Source organism: Bufo bufo, chromosome 4 (genome assembly GCF_905171765.1).
Source record: "Bufo bufo chromosome 4, aBufBuf1.1, whole genome shotgun sequence".
Taxonomy (NCBI): domain Eukaryota; kingdom Metazoa; phylum Chordata; class Amphibia; order Anura; family Bufonidae; genus Bufo; species Bufo bufo.
Window position 1 is genome coordinate 411,357,945 of NC_053392.1, and position 26,299 is coordinate 411,384,243.

General features: G+C 45.1%; 1 protein-coding gene across 1 annotated transcript in view; it reads left to right on the plus strand.

Moving 5' to 3' along the window:
• CAPN9 (calpain 9) overlaps positions 1-26,299 on the plus strand; it is a 392,629-nt gene that overhangs the window by 315,807 nt on the left and 50,523 nt on the right. The window contains exon 18 of the mRNA XM_040430101.1: positions 4,106-4,222. Within this exon, the coding sequence (XP_040286035.1) occupies positions 4,106-4,222 (117 nt within the window). The remainder of the gene's footprint in view (positions 1-4,105; positions 4,223-26,299) is intronic.

Here is a 26,299-nt window from a genome sequence, read left to right on the forward strand (position 1 = left end):
TACCATCATCAATGCAAGATCTTGGTGAAAAATGAATGCAACACTGGATGGAAATAAATCTTGTGACATTGCAGAAGCTTATCGAAACAATGCCACAGCAAATGTGTGCCCCGTAATCAAAGCTAAAGGCGGTCCAACGAAATATTGTGTGTGACCTTTTTTTTTTTTGGTGGCAACTTTTTTTTTGGACAGGAAGTGTGTGTGTGTGTGTGTATATATATATATATATATATATATATATATATATATATTTATATATATATATATATATATATAGGTTGTTGTTCAATATTGCTATAAGCAGGCTTGGCTGATGTTCACAGTGGCTGCTCAGGGGAGGACACAAGGCTACTTAGTATGCCATGATCTTGAATTATCAGGTTATGATGGAGGGACAGGCTGAATCCCCAAATTAGTCACCTCTGTAAATAAAGTAAACATCAGTTCTATCTATTAGACTTTGATTCAGCACCTGATAATTCATAATTATTGAGCAGTTAAAGTTTACTACAACACCAAAAAAGGTTATCAAAATTGGGGTTATTTACAGTCAGGTCCATAAATATTGGGACATCGTCACAATTCTAAATTTTTTGGCTCTATACACCCCCACAATGGATTTGAAATAAAACGAACAACATGTGCTTTAATTGCAGACTGTCAGCTTTAATTTGAGGGTATTTACATCCAAATCAGGTGAACGGTGTAGGAATTACAACAGTTTGCATATGTGCCTCCCACATGTTAAGGGACCAAAAGTAATGGGACAGAATAATATTCATAAATCAAACTTTCACTTTTTAATACTTGGTTGCAAATCCTTTGCAGTCAATTACAGCCTGAAGTATGGAATGCATAGACATCACCAGATGCTGGGTTTCATCCCTGGTGATGCTCTGCCAGGCCTCTACTGCAACTGTCTTCAGTTCCTGCTTGTTCTTGGGGCATTTTCCCTTCAGTTTTGTCTTCAGCAAGTGAAATGCATGCTCAATTGGATTCAGGTCAGGTGATTGACTTGGCCATTGCATAACATTCCACTTCTTTCCCTTAAAAAACTCTTTGGTTGCTTTTGCAGTATGCTTTGGGTCATTGTCCCTCTGCACTGTGAAGCGCCGTCCAATAAGTTCTGAAGCATTTGGCTGAATATGAGCAGATAATATTGCCCAAAACACTTCAGAATTCATCCTGCTGCTTTTGTCAGCAGTTACATCATCAATAAATACAAGAGAACCAGTTCCATTGGCAGCCATACATGCCCACTCCATGACACTACCACCACCATTCTTCACTGATGAGGTGGTATGCTTAGGATCATGAGCAGTTCCTTTCCTTCTCCATACTCTTCTCTTCCCATCACTCTGGTACAAGTTGATCTTGGTCTCATCTGTCCATAGGATGTTGTTTCAGAACTGTGAAGGCTTTTTTAGATGTGGTTTGGCAAACTCTAATCTGGCCTTCCTGTTTTTCAGGCTCACCAATGGTGTACATCTTGTGGTGAACCCTCTGTATTCACTCTGGTGAAGTCTTCTCTTGATTGTTGACTTTGACACACATACACCTACCTCCTGGAGAGTGTTCTTGATCTGGCCAACTGTTGTGAAGGGTGTTTTCTTCACCAGGGAAAGAATTCTTCGGTCATCCGCCGCTGTTGTTTTCCGTGGTATTCCGGGTCTTTTGGTGTTGCTGAGCTCACCGGTGCATTCCTTCTTTTTAAGAATGTTCCAAACTGTTGTTTTGGCCACGCCTAATATTTTTGCTATCTCTCTGATGTTTTTTTTTTTTTTTTTTCAGCCTAATGATGGCTTACTTCACTGATAGTGACAGCTCTTTGGATCTCATCTTGAGAGTTGTCAGCAACAGATTCCAAATGAAAATAGCACACTTGAAATATACTCTGGACCTTTTATCTGCTCATTGTAATTGGGATAATGAGGGAATAACACACACCTGGCCATGGAACCGCTGAGAAGCCAATTGTCCCATTACTTTTGGTCCCTTAACAAGTGGGGGGCACCTGATTTGGATGTAAATATACCTCAAATTAAAGCTGATAGTCTGCAGTTAAAGCACATCTTGTTCGTTTCATTTCAAATCCATTGTGGTTGTGTATAAAGCCAAAAATGTTAGAATTGCGTTCATGTCCCAATATTTATGGACCTGACTGTAGTTTAGAAAAAAGACAACCTCTTCACGTCTGCATTTCTTCAGCAAGCATCTCAGTTACAATAGCACCACTTAACACTTTGCTCCTTGACTCCAATCTAAACTCAATAACAGAGCCCCCACATACATCATTTAAAAAAAAGCATAAGCGGAAATGTATCAAAACTTGTGTAAGGAAAAACTGGCTTAGTTGCACATAGCAACCAATCAGATGCCACTTTTCATTTCTCAAAGCTCCTTTGGAAAATGAAAGCTGGAATCTGATTGGATGATATGGGCAACTAAGCCATTTTTCCCTTATACCTGTTGTGATAAATCTCCTCATTATGCCTTAGGCCTCATGCACATGACCGTATGTATTTTGCGGTCTGCAAAAAATGTGGATGACGTCCATGTGCATTCTGTATTTTGCGGATGAAACAGCTGGCCCCTAATAGAACAGTACTATCCTTGTCCGTAATGCGAAACAGAAATACGGACATACGGAAATGGAATGCAAACAGAGTAACTTCCGTTTTTTTTGCGGACCCATTGAATTGAATGGTTCCTTGTACGGTCCGCAAAAAAAAATGGAACAGACACTGAAAAAACATACGTTCGTGTGCATGAGGCCTTAGTATGTGAGCCTTAGTATGTACCTATCACCTCTGCACCTCCTATAACTACTCCCCTATTGATATCCTTGACATTCACAAGCGTAAAAGTTGGTGCATCAAATAAAGCTCCAGCAGGTATAATGCCAACATTTAGTGCCCATAGCATTCACAAAGCCCCCACTGTGGACAATATATAAAAAAAATACTCACCTGACTTCCCACCGCCGGAGGTCCAAGTTGCAGGCTTCTGGATTCAGACAGGCATGTTGAAGTCATCATCACGCCGCCTAAGACCTGGCACAGGCAGGTGCTTGGCGACCGCCTGAGCCTTTCTACGAGCAAGCGGCCACAGTAATTCAACTGTATCACTGTCCTTAGGTCAGCGAGGCAGTTGTATAGCTACCAGCTGTAACATTCGGGGCCCTGGACAAAACATCAGGGACTCATGCCCCGAATGTTTTGACCTAGCGACGTCCCTGGTCTATGGGAAACTCAGTATATTCCCATACAGCACTGTCATCTGCAGGCCTACTTTGGAAAACACCTGTCATAGGCTGAAGACTGTATTAGGCTGCCAAGCCTATCACCACCAAAGAACATCCGTAGATGGTCACTATTGACCATGGCATCTAAGGAACATTAGCCCCGGGTGTCTGCTGTGTGAAACAGCAGAAACTTTTGGCTGTGGCGCCAGGTTCCACTCCACACTGGGCTCCATCTCTAAGAGACGACAACTACTGTACTAGAAATTGGAGATTATCCAGCTCACCCGTATCAATCCTGTGACTCGGTGCATGGAACAGACCCAAGCCGGTCCAGACATCATATGTATGTAGAGAAAGAAGGCTCCAGCACTTGTGGTAAAAGTTTTACGGTTCCGGTCTTTATTCCACCAAACTTGTCATGTACAAACACAGTGGCACTCCTTCCCACTCTCCTCCAATTAATTGGGGGAGAGTGGGAAGGAGTGCCACTGTGTTTGTACATGACAAGTTTGGTGGAATAAAGACCGGGACTGTAAAACTTTTACCACGAGTGCTGGAGCCTTCTTTCTCTACATACATATGACATCTACTGTACATGTATGGAACATGTCGTCAAGGGATTACTAAAGTCTGACAATCTGTGAGTCTCTGCCACATAAGTGCATGATGTGCCACTAGTTCTGATGCATTTCATAGAACAGTTTAACTTTTACAGCTACTATGACCAACACCTGTGTCCTCTCTCTGATAGTTGCTTACTTTGCTATGAATTCTTACATTAATGCAACAAGGGAAATGAGTAAGTGATGCTTTCTTGAAACAGTGCATTGTTATATTAATGTCATGTCTGTAATGTTTTAGGAATTCAGCTTAATAATACCATTCTGCAATTGATTGTCTTGCGATATGCTGATGACAGTTATCAAATAGACTTTGACAATTATTTGAACTGCTTAGTCCGTCTGGAAAATGCGTTCAGTAAGTATACATTTTCTCTATTGTTTATTGGAACTTGAAGGAGTTTCCTTCTTTTTTTTTTATATAGTGCTATTCACGTGAATGGCTGTGTTGTAGCATCACACATATCTCATGGAGAAAAGTGACATTTCTAGAATTAAAAAGCTGACCCTTGTCTTGAAAAAAAAAACTGGCATTTTCTGATACACCAGATATGTCTCTGAAGGTTCTCATTTATCCAGGTCATGGTATATCTGTAAAGAATAAATCAAGGCAATGTGGCAAAATACTTAGCCAGAATCCTAGCGCCCTTGGTTGGAAACACACCACATCACATACAGAACTCTCAGGATTTCACCACCAAAATCCAAAACTTGGTATTGGGCACAGAAGACACAATGGTCTCCTATGATGTTACATCCCTCTTCACCTGCATACCCACTACAGAGGCAATTGATACAGTCAGAAAACAGTTGTTACTAGACAACACCTTAGGCTGCAGAACAGAACTTAGCCCAGACCAAGTGTGTGCCTTACTGGACCTTTGTCTGAGTACCACCTACTTCAAGTATAAGGACAAGTTCTACAAGCAAAAACATGGCTGTGCTATGGGATCGCCAGTCTCACCTATTGTAGCGAACCTGTATATGGAGGAAGTAGAAAGGAAAGCCCTGACCACTTTCATGGGAATTACACCGAGTCATTGGTTCAGATATGTGGATGACACTTGGGTTAAAATTCATAAACAAGAGTTACAGGCTTTCACCAACCACATCAACTCAGTGGATCATAACATCAATTTCACGCGGGAAGATATGCAGAACAACAAACTGGCGTTTCTGGACTGTCTTATAACAGTGGAAGAGGAAAGGAAGCTGGGAATAGAGGTCTATCGAAAACCAACACACACAGACCAGTACCTGCTATTTGATTCCCACCATCCTCTAGACCACAAACTGGGAGTCATCCAGACTCTACACCACCGGGCAGAGAAAATCCCCACCAGCACAGAGGCCAAGGCGAAGGAATTCAAACACCTCAGAGGGGCACTTAAAACTTGTGGGTATCCAGATTGGGCCTTTGTCAAAACAGAAGGAAGGAGAAGAAAGAGCACCAAGACTACCAGTGAGGGCGAGAAGCAGGACAGACGCAAGAATATGGTTATCCCATATGTAGCTGGGGTGTCTGAGAAACTCAAAAGGATTTTTAATAAACATCACATCCCTGTCTGCTTTAAACCCAGCAACACACTGAGGCAACAACTGGTTCAATCAAAAGACCCAATGCCTAAACACAAAATGGACAACATTGTGTACGCAGTCCAGTGCAATGAGAAATGCTCAGAACTGTATATCGGCAAAACAAAACAACAACTACATCAGCGTATGGCTCAGCATAGAAGAGCCAAAACCCAAAACCTCTGGTCAAGATTCAGCTGTGTACTTAAATCTAAAAGAAACAGGTCACACCTTTGAAGACAGTCAAGTACGTGTTTTGGATAAGGAGGCCGATTGGTACAAACGAGGTGTGAAGGAGGCTATCTACGTAAAAATGGAGAAGCCAAGCTTGAATAGAGGTGGGGGGGTTAGACATCTATTGTCTGCCACATACAATGCTGTCTTGACACCTTTTTCTGGGAGGTCATTGTCACCTACTGACTCCAATTTGGATAATGGAATCAACACCTTTGACCCCATGCTGGGTATAATTACCAGATGTTGATTCAGTTACATATTTATTCCCAGAGAATCTTGTACAGTCACTCAGAATTGAGAAAGCTCGTTGGAAGAACGAGTGAAACGTTTTCAAGAAATCTATAGTAAGTCCAGTTGCCTTGATTTATTCTTTACAGAGATACACCAGATAGCACTGCCTCCTCTTCACTGTTTACCCTCTCGCCGTCGCCTCTGCAGCAGTGAGCAGGTGTAATTACACCTAACCGTCCCATTCATTTCAATGGAATGGATCGTTCCTGTACACTTGTATAGGAGCGATCCATCCCATTGAAATGAATGGGACGGCTTGGGTGTAATTACACCTGCTCACCGCTGCAGAGGTGACGGCGAGAAGATAAACAGTGAAGAGGAGGCAGTGCAGGATGTCTGGGGTTCCAGGTGTCAGACCCCCGCCGATCTGATATTGATGACCTATTCTGAGGATAAGTAATCAATATTAAAAGCCCGGAGAACCCCTTTAAGGGCAACATTAAAGATCTCATAATCTGCAATTTACGATCTGTATCTAACATTCACTGTTTGAATTGAAGAGGGGTGCCACTGCCACACATCCATTGCTACTCTTCTTTCTAGCATTGCGAGGCATGTTGAATCACAGTGGGCATTCATAGTGGTTTCCTTACGACCTCTTTGGTACAATATGAGTTGATAGTGTATGTAAAACCCTTGGCAAAAAAATATGGAATCATGCACTGTGTATGATAATGATATCACTGGCCTACGATGTGTGTTACAGTCTGCATTACACATAGCAGACGCGGTTCCTGCTAATGCTGTAATTATGATAATGACAGCTCAATAGGGCCAGTGGCCTGTGATGTGTGTAACAACCTGCAATACACATCACAGGCCCCTGGCTTTACTGCAACCTCATTATCATACACAGTGTATGATAATTAGAGATGAGTGAATCGAAGTTGACGAAGTAGAGTTTGATGTGAATTTCAAGAAAAATATGATTCGCCCCCAAGTCGAATTTCCTCACATTTCGTGGTAATGAATCATATTTTTTTCTAAAATGGCTGCTGCACATGTTGGAAAGTAAGGAAGTAAGAAGTCTAGGAATAAGTGAGCACCCAAAATGCCATGCAAACAGCAAATCAACAGATAGCCAGCCCCTGTGATGTCACTACCCTATAAAAAGCCTCCTCCTGCAGGTCTCCACTATTTTACTGTGAACTTAGTGCAGTGAGAGACGTTACAGGCACTAGGGACAGTGTTTAGGAAAGACTTTATTCACCAAAAAATAATTTTAAACAGTTCAGGGACAGATTATTCATAGTTAGAAATAAACGAATGTCTAAAAAATTCGATTTGGTCGGTTCGTTGAACTTTCCGAAAAGATTTGATTCGATACGAATTTATTTTCGGCAAATCGCATTAAAACACAGCTATTTCCTGGTTGCAGAGAGACTGTATAGTGGTGTAGAACACTGTGCCTTGCAGTAACACACATAGGAGTCTGCTATGGTAGTGAAATAATACTGTGAGTCAATATGACACACAGATGACAGGCGTCGCTCTTAGAATCACTGCACACTTCATTTATTTGGGCAGTTATGGGGCCAAAACTGACCAAATAACTCAAGTGTGAACTCAGCTTTACAGGTCAATGTTAGCGTTAAGAAGCGCACTCCTTTTACACCGTCATCAGCTGATTCCACATAGATGTCTACAGAACCTGTTCTATTAAACGCTGTAAGGGATCGCCTCTCATTCGGGGGTCATTCTCACAAGGATCTTCATAACCACTGGGTTTCAGGTCCAAACAGTGCAATTTATTTTACACTCTTCATACACAACATGGCATAAAACAAAAGCCTGCCCGTCTGGGCTCTACCTAAACATAATAAACATCGTATCCCTAACTCGGCTATACGATAGCGTTCACACATGGAACCAGGTGCGGCTTACCCCAGACATACAGTCCACCAGCCCTCAGGCTGTAACAAATGCAGTACCTTTGGAGGGGGTTGTGGTCTAGCAGTCCTCCTGACTCTGACCTTTCAATGCTTGTTCCTGGGTGTCGCTGAGTCCCCCAAAGTCCAGGCTATTGCATAGCCTCGTGGCCCCTCAGCCTTGCCTAGCTGAGACCACACTGACAGAGCCTCACCAGGCCTCTGTCTGCACACTCTCCAGAGTGAGACACACCCAGGATCCATTAGCAGGATTAAATAGGATCCCTGGACATGAGCATGCCCTAAGTCCCGGACTGGAACCTGGGGAAACAACACCTCAATGTTCACATTGCCACATATCCCCCCCCTCTGTTCAAACCTGTGGGGGTGAACACATGTACCAACTGGATGCTCGTGACAGGGCATCCGCATTTTCTTGCCATCGCCTGGCTCAACCTTCCCCCTGGAAGATGTGGTCAGGGTCAGAGGCTTCCCTTTATTTTGCCAGACCCATGCCATCAGTGCTTGGTTTGTTACCCACACTGACATCTTGCCCAAGAGACATTGTCTACAATGTTCCCATGTCCATGTGACAGGCAGACCCTCTCTTTTTATTTTTTTATCTTTCTCGCTCTTTGACTTACACAGCTGCTTCAGCCGAGCACGCTTCTTATGACTCGCCTCTTTTTGTCTCTTTATTTTAACAGCAGATCGTACATTTCTTTTTCCTTTACTCTTAGAATTTCGATCTCGGCTTCTGGAACTCCCTTCAGAATATATTTTTATGCAAACGACAGACTCTCTGTTTGACTTCGCTGGCTCTTGCAGACGCTTAGGCCTTTTCTTCTTGTCTTTGCGAAGCTCCGTCAGCAGAGCTGGCTTGCCCCCGCTCGCTTCTTTTCCAGCAGTGGTTTCCTCAGATGGTGCCTCAGTTTCAGGGTCTTCTGCCTCTTCACTGCCTCTCCCCACTTCGGCTTTACCCTTGATCTCTGGAACATCCAAGGATTTCTCCCACTTCAAGAGCTCGGCCTTAGCTTCCTTGGCCTTGGTCTCTTTGGTGTCCTCCTTTACTTTATTAGCCTTCTCACCATTCAGGGACATGGCATCATATCCTTGCTTTCTTAATTCCTCCTTCCCTTTCGCATCAAGGTTGGAGGCACTGGGGTCTTCAGCATACTCCTTGTCTTCTGGCGTTTTCTCCAGAGGCTCACCCAAGACACTGGACTCCTTTTGGGGAGGAGTCAGGAGAGACAGCCCATCGTAATAGCCCGGATCTGCAAACTGGTCGTCCATCTCCTCATATCTCTTCCCCAGCAGGCTGCTGGCTACTTGGAAGACCTTGTAGGCAGAGGGGACGTCTTTTGCGACCTGGTCCTGGTTACACACTGTCATGAGACTCTTGGCCTCTGCATGCACATCAGCCCCATCAACTGGTTCAGCCGATACCTTTTCCACCTTCTCTGCCTTGGCCAGCACCCCGGCACCACCATCTCCAGACCCACTTTTACCAGGCTCTGACTTCTTGGCACCTTCCAGAGGATCTTCCTCTTCCAGTTTCTCATTTTCTTCCACCTGCTGTGCAGCAGCACGCTTAGGCTTCTCCAACTCATAGATGGCATCTTTTGAGCTCATGAGAGCTTCCATCTCTGCTCTGAGTTGCTTGTTCAGCCTCTCTAATTCATTTCGCTCCTCAAGCACTTCTTCAAGGGCTCTAGCCAAGGAGAGGGCCTTGGTCGCCTTCTCTCGAGCATCAGTCTCCGCTTGGTCACGTTCTTCGGCATATCTGGCCGAGGTGGTTTTCTCTTCAGCCAGGAGCTTGTCCAACATCTTATGTTTCTTCTCCAATTTAGACACAATTTGTTTCTGGTGGTCCAGGTCTACCATCCGAACATGCAACTCTTGATCAAGTTGAGCCATCCTGGCTTCCAAATGACTTTTCTCCTCCAAGAGAGCAGATTTTTCTGAGGCGCTGTTTAGAACCTCATCAGCCAGCTCATCTCTTTCCTGCTCTGCATGAAGTCTTGATCGCTCAGAAGCTGCAAGTTCCTCTTGAAGTTGGAGAATTTCCGCTTCTATTAGTGACTCTAGTTCCTTCAGTTCATTCATCTCTTTCTGTGACTCCTCTGGAGACTCCTGCAGTTGCTCTGCGAGAACCGCTAGCCCCATTTCTAGTGTATCTAGCGACTGTGCGGAGCGAGAGAAAACATCTTCAAGTTTGTAGCTGTACTGTCCTGTCAGGTCATCTACAACTGTCAGGATATGAGCTTCAGACACTAGGCTGTCACCCGACTGAACTCTCGTCTCGTCAGATATAACTGTCATCTGGTCGCTAGACTCGCTACTAGTAACCACTTTAGTTTTGCTGGGTCTTGACATGGTAGCCTCACTCCCAAAGTTGCTAACTGTCACAGCACATACGCCACTTATACTGTTTGTGTCATTATTAACCCTGACCTCTAGGGGCACCCATGAGTCAATCCCCACCTGGGACATTTTATTAATCATAGAAACCTGTGGAGACTGCACATCCACCTCTGGTACGTGTGGTACACCCTCTAGCCCCGCCACATTGTCTACAATGGGGTCTCCTAGGGGTGTTTCTTCAACATTTATCAACACTTTTATATCAGACACATGTTTACCAACAGGGTTAGCTTTTTCCCCAATCACAGCCTGCAAAGGAAAAGGCATGTCATTATTATCACATATTTTACATGACATCACATTTCCATTATGCATTTCGTCAAACATGGTACCATCACTTTGCACCTTATCTGCACCCTTGTTCTCAATGTGCAGCTCCTTCACATTATCATTTAAAGGGACAGGTACAGGTTCTGCAGGAGTTTTGTCACTCTCTGCAGAAATGTCTCCATTACTTAAAACCTCCAAGCATAAGGGGAAATTACGGCCCACCATTTCCTCATGTATGAGCGTATTTGTAACATCAGGTTCACTCTCAGTGAGAACCACCTGAGAGTCCGTATTATTCACATAATTGTCCCGAACATGTAACACTCTACCAGTCTCTGGGGCGGCCATCATGCTACCTCTTACCTGGGCTAGCATGGGATCTCTGACTTTCACCACCCCAAATCTAGCTTTGATCACCGGCTCTTTGGGCGACCCAGAAACCTTCTCCCCTGCAGGTTTCTGCGAGGGAGCAATCACAGCAGGCTTATCCGCCTGTTCAGACACAGTTTTTTCTCTGTGTGACTTATTACCTACCGGACCAGCAGGTCTCCCCTGCCGCCGGCTCACTGTCATTGGGTCTGCCACATAGTTAATAACAGGAACAGTCTTACCCTTTGTAATAAACCATTCTGGTAAAGCAGTGACATTCTCTCCCGCGCACTCCTCAAGGTTGTGATTGCTCCTAGCAACAGCTTTACTGCACCTCCGCACTTCCTCTCCAGGACTCCGGACACAGTCGCAGGGAAGATATGCACTCCTGAGAACCGCATCACTCTCCACCTCTTTGTCTTCCCGACGGTTGCCCTTGGCAACGGCACATATCTGCTGTTCATCGGATTCTCCAGGTACACAATTTGTAGCATTTTCTCCTCTCCACAGCTGCCAAAATAACGGGAAGTCTTTGCCAAGCACAAACTCCACTTCCAGGGTCTCACATTTTAAGAGCTCCCACTGCACAGGGCCATAGTCTGTTATAAAGGTCAGAGACACGGTGACATCTGTCTCTGGCCCTCTCTCCAGAAAGTCCAGAATTACGGGCAGGACCTGAGACACTTGTTGGCGGGAGTCTAGTACAACCAGCAGCGGGATCCCCCCGATCACCATCTCACAGGACTTTTCCCACGCGCTCCACCATTTGGCAGCCATTTTCACAGGTCAGTTTCTTTTACTGTGCCCTTTAAATCCCTGCACACCTTACACCTCAGAAAAATAAAGTCCAGATTAACCAGCAGTTTTCCAGCAGCACCTGCTCCAGCTCCAGCGAACAAGCAGGCTTCCGGCCCTTTAAGTCACTGCACAGAAACACAGCAATTCCTTGGCAACATTCAGCAGCACCTTCTCTTTTCCGCGTCAGGTCGTTGCCCCTAGCAACCTGCTGTTATTGCCCGCATCCTCCACCATATGTAAGGGATCGCCTCTCATTCGGGGGTCATTCTCACAAGGATCTTCATAACCACTGGGTTTCAGGTCCAAACAGTGCAATTTATTTTACACTCTTCATACACAACATGGCATAAAACAAAAGCCTGCCCGTCTGGGCTCTACCTAAACATAATAAACATCGTATCCCTAACTCGGCTATACGATAGCGTTCACACATGGAACCAGGTGCGGCTTACCCCAGACATACAGTCCACCAGCCCTCAGGCTGTAACAAATGCAGTACCTTTGGAGGGGGTTGTGGTCTAGCAGTCCTCCTGACTCTGACCTTTCAATGCTTGTTCCTGGGTGTCGCTGAGTCCCCCAAAGTCCAGGCTATTGCATAGCCTCGTGGCCCCTCAGCCTTGCCTAGCTGAGACCACACTGACAGAGCCTCACCAGGCCTCTGTCTGCACACTCTCCAGAGTGAGACACACCCAGGATCCATTAGCAGGATTAAATAGGATCCCTGGACATGAGCATGCCCTAAGTCCCGGACTGGAACCTGGGGAAACAACACCTCAATGTTCACATTGCCACAACGCTTACACAAGTAGAGCCCCCAGACAGAGTGGAGAGGGTGTCAGCAGTAAGTTTGTCTTGACGTCACTGATTATTTTGCCCTTCCTTTGATCCGTCAGAACAATAACCCCCAAAAAATGGATCCTGTCTGTTGAGCATCCTCCTTCACTCGGTCAGCATTTGGTCAGTAATCCATCAGTATTGCTAAAGTAAAAAAATAAAATAATGAAGTGAATCCAAAAGAGAGATGACATGTAAATGGAATATTTGCATGTCTTCTGAGGTTTGTACCCACTCCTGCTTTTGACTACCAAATAAGCCAATTCAGCATAAGGAGACCACGGAGTGGCCCGGTGACATTGTGTTGAGGTAGCAGCAGCATGAGGAGACTACAGAGTGGCCCAGTGACAGAGTGGTGAGCTGGCAGCAGCATGAGGAGACCACAGAGTGGGCCAGGGACAGAGTGGTGAGGTGGCAGCAGCATGAGGAGACCACAGAGTGGGCCAGGGACAGAGTGTTCTGGTGGCAGCAGCATGAGGAGACCACAGAGTGGCCTGGTGACATTGTGTTGAGGTAGCAGCAGCATGGCACAAGCCATCAGTTCTCTGAAAGGTGCAGACTCCACCACTTGGAAAAGGAGGGACTGCAGCACCAGCAGCTTGGCCAGGAGCACTTTCATCTTCTGCGCCTTTTGATGAGTGCATGCATATTGCTGTCTCTTGGCAACCACTTCGGTGATCGATTGCTAATGGAATGACTGACGAGGAGCAGGAGCATCAGGACCAGCCGATGATGGGAAGGACAGACAGTTCCCTTTGGCTGAGGTGGTGGAGCCTTGACTGCATGAAATTGGGTGCATCCAACTGGGTGATGCAGCGGTTGCTGCGGCAGGCTGAACCACCACATTGGAGCCACGGTTCTCCTAGGCTACTTTATGGTGACGCTACATTTGTTGACACAGGGCCGTAGTGCCAACATTGGCACCCTGGACACGCTTCATCTTTTGCCCACAAATTCGGAAAAAATTCCCATGTTCACCTCCTCCTGCGGTCTAACAAAAAATTGCCACACCGCCGAGTATGGCATTTTCCCCCCAACACTTTGCGCTGACTGCCTGCTACCGCTGCCTCCGTGAACCCCTGCACCGCTACTTTTTGAGCTGGTAGGCTCCTGCGAAGTGGGTGGTCTATCCCGGGCATGTTTGGCTCCTGACCTTCCACTGCTGCCACCCTGCTGGCTCAGTCGCTGCCTCACGCACAAGCTGCCACCCTCTTCTCATGATGATGATGATGAAGCCCCTTCTTCACCCGCCTCCCAAGTGCGATCGGCTACATCATCATCATCATCCGCTACTGTCTGCATGTCACTGATGTCCTCCTCAACAGTCTCAGGGCCAGGAGCCTGACCGCTCGCAACACCTTTTCCCACACGACTCTCATCATCACTACTTGCCCATCTACCGAATCTCCTCCAGATCATGGCTGGATAGTAGCTGCTGACTGTCCTCTAGTAGCTCATTCGAGCCAAGCCTACAGCATATAATACTTCTCATGCTGAGGGAACTGAAATTACAGAGGAAGGTGCAGGACAGGTAGGGGCACAGGTCCTGTTCCCGGGCCATGCCAAATGAGCGTTGTGTCAGAGGAACCCACCGACTTTTGGCTGTGGATGTCTGATGTCACTTGTGACGAAGTCAACCATTCAAGCACCGCTGGGTTGCTGGTCAAGACACAACCGTTAGATGACACCAGGATCTTGGGTCTCTCACTGCGTCTCCTGCTGCCAGCCCCCCTTCTTCTGGTACCTGCGATAGAAATATTTTACCCACTGCCCGTTCCCTTTGAAGAGCCTGTCACCTGTCTTTCTGAAATACTGTATAATAAAATAATTAAATTATAATGAAAATCATACCCCCAAAAAAGGCTGTAGTACGATGTTACTTCACCACTGAACGGCAATTAAGACATATATATATATATATATATATATATATATATATATATATATATAATTTTTTTCTAATTAATAAACTCCCCCCCAAAAAAATCACAATTCACCGCAGAAGGTCAATTAAGACGTATTATTTTTCCTATAACTACACCCCAAGAAGAAATATAACAATCACAATTCACTGCAGAACGGCTAATGGGACGTACGTATATTTCCTTTTTCTACACCACGTAAATGGCTGTAGTACAATGTAACTTCACCACCGAACGGCACTTATGACATATATTTTTTTTCCCTATTAATACACCCCCCCAAAAAAAAAAAATCATGTAAAATCAACGCAGAACGGCTAATAGGACGTACTTATCTATCCTATTAATTATACCGTGCAAATGGCTGTATTACAATGTAACTTCACTGCAGAACGGCAATTAAGACGTATTCTTTTTCCTATTAATAACCCCCCACAAAAAAAAATTTTGTAGATAATCCTCCCTATCCTTTCCCTACACCTTGACTAATCTTTCCCTGAACTTGTAAATCGTTTTTTCAGCACAATGAAGTCTTTCCTAGCACTTTCCCTAGCTCCTGCTGACATCTCTCCCTGCACTAAGCACACTGGACAATGACAGAATCCAAAATGTCTGAGGCTATTTATAGGGCTGTGACATCACAGCGGCTGGCTGGCTGCTGAATGGCTGCATGCATGGCATTGTGGGTGATCCCTCGAAAAAATTTGATTAGTTAGCACGAAGCGTGAGGGAATTTGGATTCGGTGCAAATTTAATTTTTCCTGAAATTCGGATCGTATTCCACTTAACTTTGATTCTCTCATCTCTATTCATAGTGTAGGGATATAATAGGGAGGCATTATTCACACTGTTGGGACAGAGCAGGAACAATTGAACAATGTAAAGCCTGGCTAATAAGAACTACAGTCAGGTCCATAAATATTGGGACATCGACACATTTTTGGCTCTATACAACACCACAATGGATTTGAAATAAAACGAACAACATATGCTTTAACTGCAGACTGTCAGCTTTAATTTGAGGATATTTACATCAAAATCAGGTGAACGGTGTAGGAATTACAACAGTTTGCATATGTGCCTCCCACTTGTTAAGGAACCAAAAGTAATGGGACAGAATAATAATCATAAATCAAACTTTCACTTTTTAATACTTGGTTGCAAATCCTTTGCAGTCAATTACAGCCTGAAGTCTGGAACGCATAGACATCACCAGACGCTAGGTTTCATCCCTGGTGATGCTCTGCCAGACCTCTACTGCAACTGTCTTCAGTTCCTGCTTGTTCTTGGGGCATTTTCCCTTCAGTTTTGTCTTTAGCAAGTGAAATGCATGCTCAATCGGATTCAGGTCAGGTGATTGACTTGGCCATTGCATAACATTCCACTTCTTTCCCTTAAAAAACTCTTTGGTTGCTTTTGCAGTATGCTTTGGGTCATTGTCCATCTGCACTCTGAAGCGCCGTCCAATAAGTTCTGAAGCATTTGGCTGAATATGAGCAGATAATATTGCCCAAAACACTTCAGAATTCATCCTGCTGCTTTTGTCAGCAGTTACATCATCAATAAATACAAGAAAACCAGTTCCATTGGCAGCCATACATGCCCACGCCATGACACTACCACCAGCATGCTTCACTGATGAGGTGGTATGCTTAGGATCATGAGGAGTTCCTTTCCTTCTCCATACTCTTCTCTTCCCATCACTCTGGTACAAGTTGATCTTGGTCTCATCTGTCCATAGGATGTTGTTCCAGAACTGTGAAGGCTTTTTTAGATGTCGTTTGGCAAACTGTAATCTGTCCTTCCTGTTTTGAGGCTCACCAATGGTTTACATCCTGTGGTGAACCCTCTGTATTCACTCTGGTGAAGTCTTCTCTTGATTGTTGACTTTGACACACATACACCTACCTCCTGGAGAGTGTTCTTGATCTGGCCAACTCTTGTGAAGGGTGTTTTCTTCTTTGGTCATCCACCACATTTGTTTTCCGTGGTCCTCCGGGTCTTTTGGTGTTGCTGAGCTCACCGGTGCGTTCCTTCTTTTTAAGAATGTTCCAAACAGTTGTTTTGGCCACGCCTAATGTTTTTGCTATCTCTCTGATGGGTTTGTTTTGTTTTTTCAGCCTAATGATGGCTTGCTTCACTGATAGTGACAGCTCTTTGGATCTCATCTTGAGAGTTGACAGCAAAAGATTCCAAATGCAAATAGCACACTTGAAATAAACTCTAGACCTTTTATCTGCTCATTGTAATTGGGATAATGAGGGAATAACACACACCTGGCCATGGAATCGCTGAGATGCCAAATGTCCCATTACTTTTGTTTCCTTAACAATTGGGAGGCACATATACAAACTGTTGTAATTCCTACACCGTTCACCTGATTTGGATGTAAATACCCTCAAATTAAAGCTGACGGTCTGCAGTTAAAGCACATCTTGTTCGTTTAATTTCAAATCCGTTGTGGTGGTGTATAGAGCCAAAAATGTTACAATTGTGTTGATGTCTCAATATTTATGGACCTGACTGTATATTACACTTTGCTGCACTAATTGTGAATACAAAATTCTCTAATACTACAGATTTTAAGCTGTTTGCATTCTTAGATACGTTATTAATTCCAGTAATCGATGATTCTGTTATTGGGGTGAAACTGCGGTTTGATACTACATGATTTGGGGAGTTGACGTTCTTTTATATATCATTCAATCTGTAAATCCTTGATAGTCTAATTGGGCTGAAATTGTGGCTTGATACTACAGATTTTAGGGTGTTTCATTTATTTTCTATATAAGTACATCCATTCATCCTTGATTCTGGGGTGAAATTGTAGCCTGATACTACACATTTTAGGGTGCTCACGTTCTCATATATAAGTATATCCATTCATCCTTGTTTTGGCGGTGAAATTGCTGACACTACTGTTCTTTTACCCCTATAGTTACTGTTACAGTACAGTATGCTCGACAGATAGGTGCCAGGGCCTTCTAAGGGAACGGGCAGTGGCCAAAATGTTTCTGGACTTGGCAGAAGTAGCAGCAGAAGAAGGGGGAGGGGAGTAGTAGCAGCAGTCGCAACAACAGGCTAGAGATGCCAGTGTTATCCAGCGGTCATGTTTTGACCAGCAACCCAGTTGTCCTTGAATGGTTGACTCGGTCTTCTATCATACCAAGTGACACCAGACACCCCCAGCCAGGAGAAGCAAGTAGCGATGATGAGTCGTGTGGGAACTGGTGTTGCGATCAGTCAGGCACAAGGCCCTGAGAGTGGTGAGGGTAAGATCAGTGACGTGCAGACAGTAGTGAATGATGATGTAGCTGATCGCACGTGGGAGCCGTGTGAAGAGGGGGATGAGGGTGGAGCTCTTCATCAGGAGAAGAGGGTGGATGCTTGCACGGGAGGCAGTGGCTGAGCCAGCAGGCTGGTAGCATAGCTGTGAGTCAGCAGCATGGCAGCAGTGTAATGTCCGGAGCCAAGCGTGCCCAGGGTACACCGCAGGCTACGCAAGAGCCTACCTTTCTGGAAAGAACTAGCAGTGCACAGGTTCACGGAGGCAGCGGTAGCACGCAGTCAGCACGGAGTGGTGAGGGGAAAATGCCCTACTCGGTGGTGTGGGAATTTTTCATCAATCCCTAGGACATCAGTGTGGTCATTTGTAGAATCTGTGAGCAGAAGGGGAAGTGTAGCCAGGGTGCAAAAAATGGCACCATGGCACCATGGCCCTGTGTCAACACATGCAGCACCATCATAAAGTGGCCTGGGAAAACTGTGGCGCTACTGTAGTGGTACAGCCTGACGCAGCAACCGCTGCATCACCCAATGGCCCACACCTCTTCTCCAGCAGTCAAGACTCAACCACCTCAGCAGACGGCAGCTCTGTTTCCTTCCCATTATCTACTGGTCCTGATGCTCCTGCTCCTCTTCCTCATACTCCACATCACTCATTTCGTCAGCAATCGATCACCGAGACGATTGCAAATAGAAAACATTATGCGTGCACTCATCCAACAGCACAAAAGCTGAACGTGCTCCTGGCCAAGTTACTGGTACTACAGTCCCTTCCTTTCCATGTGGTGGACTCTGCACCCTTCAGAGAAACGATGGCTTGTGCCGAGCTATAGTGGAAAGTCCCAAGCCATCCTTACTTCTCCAAAAAGGCTGTACCAGCCCTGCACACGTATGTTGAACAGAAGGTGAGCCAGTCCTTGAGCCTTCACGGCAGTACCTACATGTGGAGCTGTAACTACGGGCAAGGGCAATATATGTCCTTCATGGACCATTGGGTAAATGTGGTTCCTGCCCAGCCACACCAGCAACTTGGCCAGGTGACGGCACTGCTGCCTTCACGTTCAAGCTGTGAGTCCTGCTCCAATATCCTCCTCTGCCTCCTCCAACTTGTCCTCAGCCTCCACTGCAGGCACAATTTGGAGTGCTACTCCAGCATACCACCTGTGCAGAGAACAGTGGAGTCACGCTGTTCTGCACCTGGTTTGCCTGAGTGAATGGAGTCACACCAGGAAGGAACTGTTCCACGTCTTTTAATAGGGAATCGAATCTTGGCTCTCTCCTCGCCAACTTAAAATCGGAACCATGGTCACTGACAATGGGAAGAACATTGTGTCGGCGCTGCGTCAAGCAGGGTTGACCCATGCACCCTCCATGGTTCACGTCTTTAATCTGGCTGTAAAGCGGTTCCTGAAGTCTTCTTCCCAACTGAAAGACATCCTGAAAATGGCTAGGAAACTGTGCATGCACTTCATCCACTCTTACACTGCAAAGCACGCCCTCCTTGAGCTGCAAAGGCAGAATAGCGTTCCCCAACATTGCCTGATATGCAACATTTCCACCCGTTAGAACTCCACCCTCCACATGTTGGACCGACTATATGAGCAGAGGAAGGTCACAAATGATTTCTTGATGATGCAAGCGGACAGGAGCACTCTCCTGTGAAACTTCGACGTTAGCCAGTGGCAGTTCAAGCGTAACTAATGCCGTGCGCTCTTTAACTCTATAGTACAATCTTGGGCCACTGCACGGTTCTTTATACCTGATGCTAACATTGACCTATAAGGTTCAGTTCACACTTGAGTTATTTGGTCAGTTTTGGCTCCGTAACTGACTAAATAAGTAATGTGTGAAGTGATTCTAAGAGTGACGCCTGTCAACTGCCTGTCATACAGTAACTGTTTCACTACAGCGGTCTACCTACCGGTATGCATGTTTCTGCAATGCACAGTGTTCTACAGCCTGGAAATAGCTGATTTTTAACGTGATACATCATGAATTAATTTGGATCAAATCTAATCTTTTTGGAAAATTCGGCGAACCGCACGGATTGAATTTGAGAAATTCGCTCATCTCCAATAATAATGGCACGACCGGCCTGCGATGTGTGTTACAGCCAGTAAGATGACATACAGTAGAAGGCCACTGGCCCGCTGCTCTGTAATTATGATAAAACACATTGCAGGCCAGTGTTATCATTATCATACACAGGGTATGATAATAACAGAGCAGCAGGGCTGGCAGCCTGCTGCAATGTGTGTTACCGACTATAACTAAAGGCGTCCAAACAACTAAGGTTGTATCTTAAAGGGGTTATCCGAGACTAAAAAATGTCCCCCATCACAGGTGATACTAGGGAGGCTTTCCCCTGTCACCGCCTGCCATTGGCTGCTCCCCTCCTGACACCCGATGTTTTCATCCGTGCACAGGAAGAAGCAGCTGTGGGGACCAGGAGCAGAGCAGGGAGTGAGAGCCAAGTAAGTTCAGTGTGAGGGGCCCGGGCATATGGGGGACATTTTTTTGTCTCGGATAACCCCTTTAATATAATTATTATTTCATGTAGTCTTGAATGCATATGAGTTAGTCATTCACCGACAAATAATTTTTATTTCTATTTTTACTTCCATAACTTTTTTATTTTTGTTCTCACATAGCTGTGTGGGGGCTTGTTTTTTGCAGGACAAGTTTGCCTTGTAATAGTACTATTTAAAGGGGTTCTCCCTCATCCTCTTCTTTGCTTGTCAGGGATTATGATTAGAGATGAGCAAATCGAAGTTGACGTAGTGGAAATCGATCTGAATTTCTGGAAAAATTTGATTCGCACCGAAGCCGAATTTCCACACACTTCGTGGTAACGAATCGCATTTTTTCCAAAAATGGTTACTGCACATGTTAGGACATGGAGAAAAGGACTCTGGGAACGAGGGATCACCCACAATGCCATGCATGCAGCCAATCATCAGCCAGCTAGCCCCTGTGATGTCACAGCCCTATAAATTGCCTCAGCCATCTTGGATTCTGCCATATTCCAGTGTACTTATTGCAGGAAGAGATGGGACAGGCGCTAGGGACAGTGCTAGGAAATACTTTTTTGTGCTGGAATAAAGATTTATAAGTTCAGTGAAAAATCATTCATAGTGTAAGGAAAGGATAGGGAGGCATTATCTACACTATAAAAGGAGAACAGGGTCCAATAGGGGAGTGTACAGCCTGGGTAATAGGTACCTTGCTGCACTAACTGGGGATCCAAATTGCACTAAATGATAGCTCAGCAGTGGCGTACCAAGGGGGGGCGGCCCGCCCCGGGTGCCACTCACAAGGGGGGTGCCATGACGGAGTCACCCCTCCATCCACTGCTGCACCGCGACGCGACTCCGCCAGGCGCCGGCTTCTGTGGAAGGATTATTACTGCGGCGCGCAACATGACGTCACGACGCTGACACCGCGCCGCCTTCACGGATCTTTTAAAGAAGTGGAAGGATCCATTACCAGCGGTCGGACGGAGCCTGAGGCATCATCAAAATGTGAGTAAATAATTGTGTAATTAAGGGGTGTGTGTGTGTGTAATTAAGTGGGGGTTTGTAATTAAGGGGGGGTGTAATTAAGGGATGTGTGTGTGTAATTAAGGGAGGGGTTTGTAATTAAGGTGGGGAGGGAGGGGGTGTAATTAAGGGGGGGAGTGTGTAATTAAGGGGGGGTGTATTTAAGGGAGGGGGTGTAATTAAGGGAGGAGGTGACGTGTAATTAAGGGAGGGGGTGTAATTAAGGGGAGAAGAGAGGGGGTGTAATTAAGGGGGGTGTGTGTAATTAAGGGAGGTGGTGTAATTAAGGTGGGGAGGGAGGGGGTGTAATTGAGGGAGGAGGTGTAATTAAGGGGAGAAGAGAGGGGGTGTAATTAAGGGGGGGTGTAATTAAGGGGGGGAGGGAGGGGGTGTAATTAAGGGGGGGTGTTATTAAGGGAGGGGGTGTAATTAAGGGGAGAAGAGAGGGTGTAATTAAGGGGGGGGTGCAGGATTTGTTCATTTTATTGATGGGGATTTGGATTTTTTTTCTTTTTGGTGCAGATGGAAAGTGATTTTTTTAAGGGGGTGCAGGTTTTTATTTTATTAAGGAAGGGTTAAGGGGTCTATTAAGGGGTGGTTAATGGGTTTTATTAAGGGGGGTTAATGGGTTTATTTCGTTAAGGGGGTGTGCAGAGGTTTATTTTATTAAGGGGTTTTATTTTGTTAAGGGGTGTGCAGGGGTTTATTTTATTAAGGGGGGGTTAATGGGTTTATTTCGTTAAGGGGGTGTGCAGGGGTTTATTTTATTAAGGAGGGTGCAGGGTTTTACTTTATTAAGGGAGGTTAAGGGGTTTTATTAAGGGGGGGTTAATGGGTTTTATTTAGTTAAGGGGGTGAGCAGGGGTTTTATTTTATTAAGGAGGGTGCAGGGTTTTATTTTTTTAAGAGGGGGCAGGGTTTTATTTTATTAAGGGGGTGCAGGTGTTTTTATTAAGGAGTGGGTGCAGCCGGGATTTATTTTTATTAAGGGGGTGTGCAGGTGTTTTCAATTATTAATGTACTATACTGCTGTACTGCTGTATTGAAAACATTGAAAAAAGTTTGTGCATGTTTTCTTAACTTTCTTGGGGGGGGGGGCTGCCAAACAAAGGGTTCGCCCCGGGTGCCAAATGCTCTAGGTACGCCCCTGTAGCTCAGTAATTCCAGCAAACCTTGTTTGTTATTGGGGTGCAAGTGCTGAGTGATACAGACATTTACAGGAGTGTATTATTATGAAATATATGTACGTCCTATTAGCCATTCTGCAGTGAATTTTGATTGTTATACTTTTTTTTGGGGTGTGTATTAATAGGAAAAAGAATACGTTTTAATTGCCATTCTGAAGTTACATTGTACTACTGCCATTTACAGAGTGTATTAATAGGAAATATATGTACGTCCTATTAGACATTCTGCAGTCAATTTTGATTGTTATACTTTTTTGGGGGGTGTATTAAATGGAAAAAGAATTTGTCTTAATTGTTGTTCTGCGGTGACGTTACATTGTACTACAGCCATTTACTGTATGTATTAATAGGAAATATACGTACGTCCTATTAGCCGTTCTGCTATGAATTTTGATTGTTATATGTTTTTTGGGGGGTGTGTAGTAATAGGAAAAAAAAAATGCGTCTTAGGTTGGGTTCACACTAGCGTTAGGGATTCTGTTATGGCTTTTCGTTATAACATGGCTATAACGGAAAATAACGGAGTGCTCAGACAGAATGCAAAACGGAAGCCTTTAAAAGGCATTCCGTTTGCTTTCCATCCTAATAGAAGTCTATATGAAAGCATAATGGATCCATCTGGGTCCCGTTATGCAAGACGGAAAACAAAGTCCTGTCAACAGGACTTTGTTTTTCGTCTTGTATAATGGGCCCCAGATGGATCCATTATGCTTTCCCATAGACTTCTATTAGGATGGAAAGCAAACGGAATGCCTTTTAAAGGCTTACATTTTGCATTCCGTCATAATGCAAGTCTATGGGCAGAAGAACAGATCCGTCCTTCTGTCTTATGGATTCCGTTATTTTCCATTAAAACCATGTTATAATGGAAAGCAATAACAGAATCCCTAATGCTAGTGTGAACCTACCCTTAATTGCCTTTCTGCAGTAAAGTTACATTGTACTACAGCCATTTATGGGGTGTAATAATAGGGAAGATATTTACGTCCTATTAGCCGTTCTGCGTTGAATTTTGATTGTTATACTTTTTTTCGGGGGGTGTATTAATAGGAAAAAGAATACGTCTTAATTGCTGTTCTGCTGTGAAGTTACATTGTACTACAGTCTTTTTTGGGGTGTATTTTAATTTAATTCTTTGATTATACAGTATGTCAGACAGACAAGTGACAGGCCCTTCAAAGGGAACGGGCAGTGGCCAAAATGTTTCTGTTGTAGGCAGAAGTAGCAGCAGAAGAAGGGGGAGTGGCAGCAGGAGTCGCAGCGAGAGGCCTGAGATCCTGGTGTCATCTTGCGGTTGTGTCTTGACCAGCAACCCAGCGGTGCTCGAATGTTTGACTCAGTCTTCGACTTCGTCGCAAGTGACATCAGTCATCCACAGACAAGAGTCGGTGGATTCCTTTGACACAAAGCTTAGTTGGCATAGCCCGGGAACAGGACCCGTACCCCACCAGCGCCATATTCTTTGGCATTGTGCCGAACCTTGACCCATGACACATCCATCAGGTGGGACAGGACAGCCAATTGAGACGTTTCAGCACATGGACACCCCCCCCTACACTATAAATAAACCCGATCTGGCCACTATTTTACATTGTCTTTTGCCAATGTAGGGAGAAGTTGCTGTGTGGAGCAGGGACAGACTGTTAGGGACACCAAACGCTAGCTAATAGGGCAACAAAAGTCCATTCAAGGAATGGTATAGGTGTATGATATGCTTTCTAACATAGAAAGTGTATTATAGTGCATTTGTATTGTGCAGCAGTTGTGTGCGGTTCTGCTGCAATACTGCAACTATACAGAGGGACAAACACTATTGGAATAACTAATTGCAACTGGTGTGATATACCAGTTGCCCCCCTAAAAAACTGATTCAGGCAGTGGTGTGATATACCTATAATATAATTTCTATATAGTGCATTTGTAATTTGCAGCAGTTGTTTGCGGTTCTGCAGCGATATCGCAGCTATTCAGAGGGACAAACACTATTGGAACAACTAATTGCAACTGGTGTGATATACCAGTTGCCTCCCAAAAAAACTGAGTGAGGCAGGGGTGTGATATACCTATTATAAACTTTCTATATAGTGCATTTGTATTGTGCAGCAGTTGTGTGCGGTTCTGCTGAGATACCGCAGCTATACAGAGGGACAAATGCTATTAGAACAACTAATTGCAACTGGTGTGATATACCAGTTGCCCCAAAAAAAACTGATTAAGGGGTTTGATATACCTGCTTCCAGCAAATAATCATTAAGGGGTTCTATAAACCTGCTTCCACAAATACTGGTCTTCTATAGGGACTTTGTCACAGGGTCATTTTGAAAATGACAGGCAAATAAGAGGCAGGCCATTCCACAGGGGTGGTAGGGGTTGGGCAGGTGCACCAGGCCGGAGACTAAGTGGGAAGTTGGAGAAGGTGTGTGTGATAACATCAAAGGACGTACCAGAGTTGGTTGAGTGGCTCGATCGGCCTTCCGCTTCTGCATCCTCCTTATCCTCTGTATCAGCACCCTCCTCACTCTCTGCTGTGTGCACCCCCAAAGACACCACCACCACCACAGCCCCTCCACTCGAGTCAGAGGAATTATTTTCCCATCCATTCCCAGATTTTACCGATGCTCAGCCATTCTTGGCATCGGATGAGGAAGAGGAGGTAGCAACGTCCGCCACCCAGCAGTCTGACAACAGTACCCAGATTAGCCCAAGGAGGGTAGTCCCTGCTGTTGCTGCCTACTCCGAGATCTCTAATGTCAGTGGTGGTGAAGGTGACGATGATGACGATGACGTGTCAATGGACGTCAAGTGGGTGCCCACAAGAGAGGAAGAGGAGGGGAGTTCTGAGGGAGAGATGGAGCAGCAGATAGGGAGGAGAAGCAGGCAGAACTCTGTGCACAGGAGGCAAAAAGCAGAATGCAAATGTATCTAGAGCGAGCCATCCACCATGCACGGTCACATCTTGTGCTCCTAGGACGCCGACACATGGCTTCGCAGTGTGGGCTTTTTTTTAATGTGTCAGCTGCTGACAATAGTGTTGCCATCTGCAGCCTGTGCTGTCAGCGCATAAGTTGTGGTAAGCCCAACACTCACCTAGGGACGACCGCCTTAAGAAGGCACCTGGCCTCCCATCACTGAGACCAGTGGGAGCAACACTGTCAGAACCCACAAAGCCACACTCCCGGCGCTTCATGTCCTGCCTCTTCTCCTTCTCCTCTCTCCTTCCATTTGTCCTCCACTCCACCTTCCACCGTGTCGTCGTCGCGTTCATCTAGCAAAAGGCAGGCTTCCATGGCCCAAATGTTCGAACGTGAAAAGTTGATGACGCCGGATAACCCTCTTGCCCAACGGCTGACCGCCGGCTTGTCAGAACTGCTAGCCCGCCAACTACTGCCATATAAACTGGTGGACTCGGAGGCCTTTAGAAAATTTGTGGCCATTGGCACACTATAATGGAAGTATTTCTCCCAGAAGGGACTTCTCCAAAGCATTTGACACTGTACCGCATAAAAGGTTAGTATATAAAATGAGAATGCTCGTACTCGGAGAAAACGTCTGTAAGTGGGTAAGTAACTGGCTCAATGATAGAAAACTGTCGGGTATTTATTTCATATTTTTATGAAATATGAAAAATTAAAAAAAATAAAAATTTAATTGGCGGACATATAAACGCCAGTTCTTTTATTTTATAAATCCTCTAAATCGCTTTTTGCCTTTTGGTATGCATCATGGCTGTGACTAAGGTTGTACTCTAAGTCTTTGATCTTCGCTTCTGCGGATTGTAGTTCTGATTCTATCTTGGATACATATATTTTTGTACCCATTATAGACTCATACCTAAC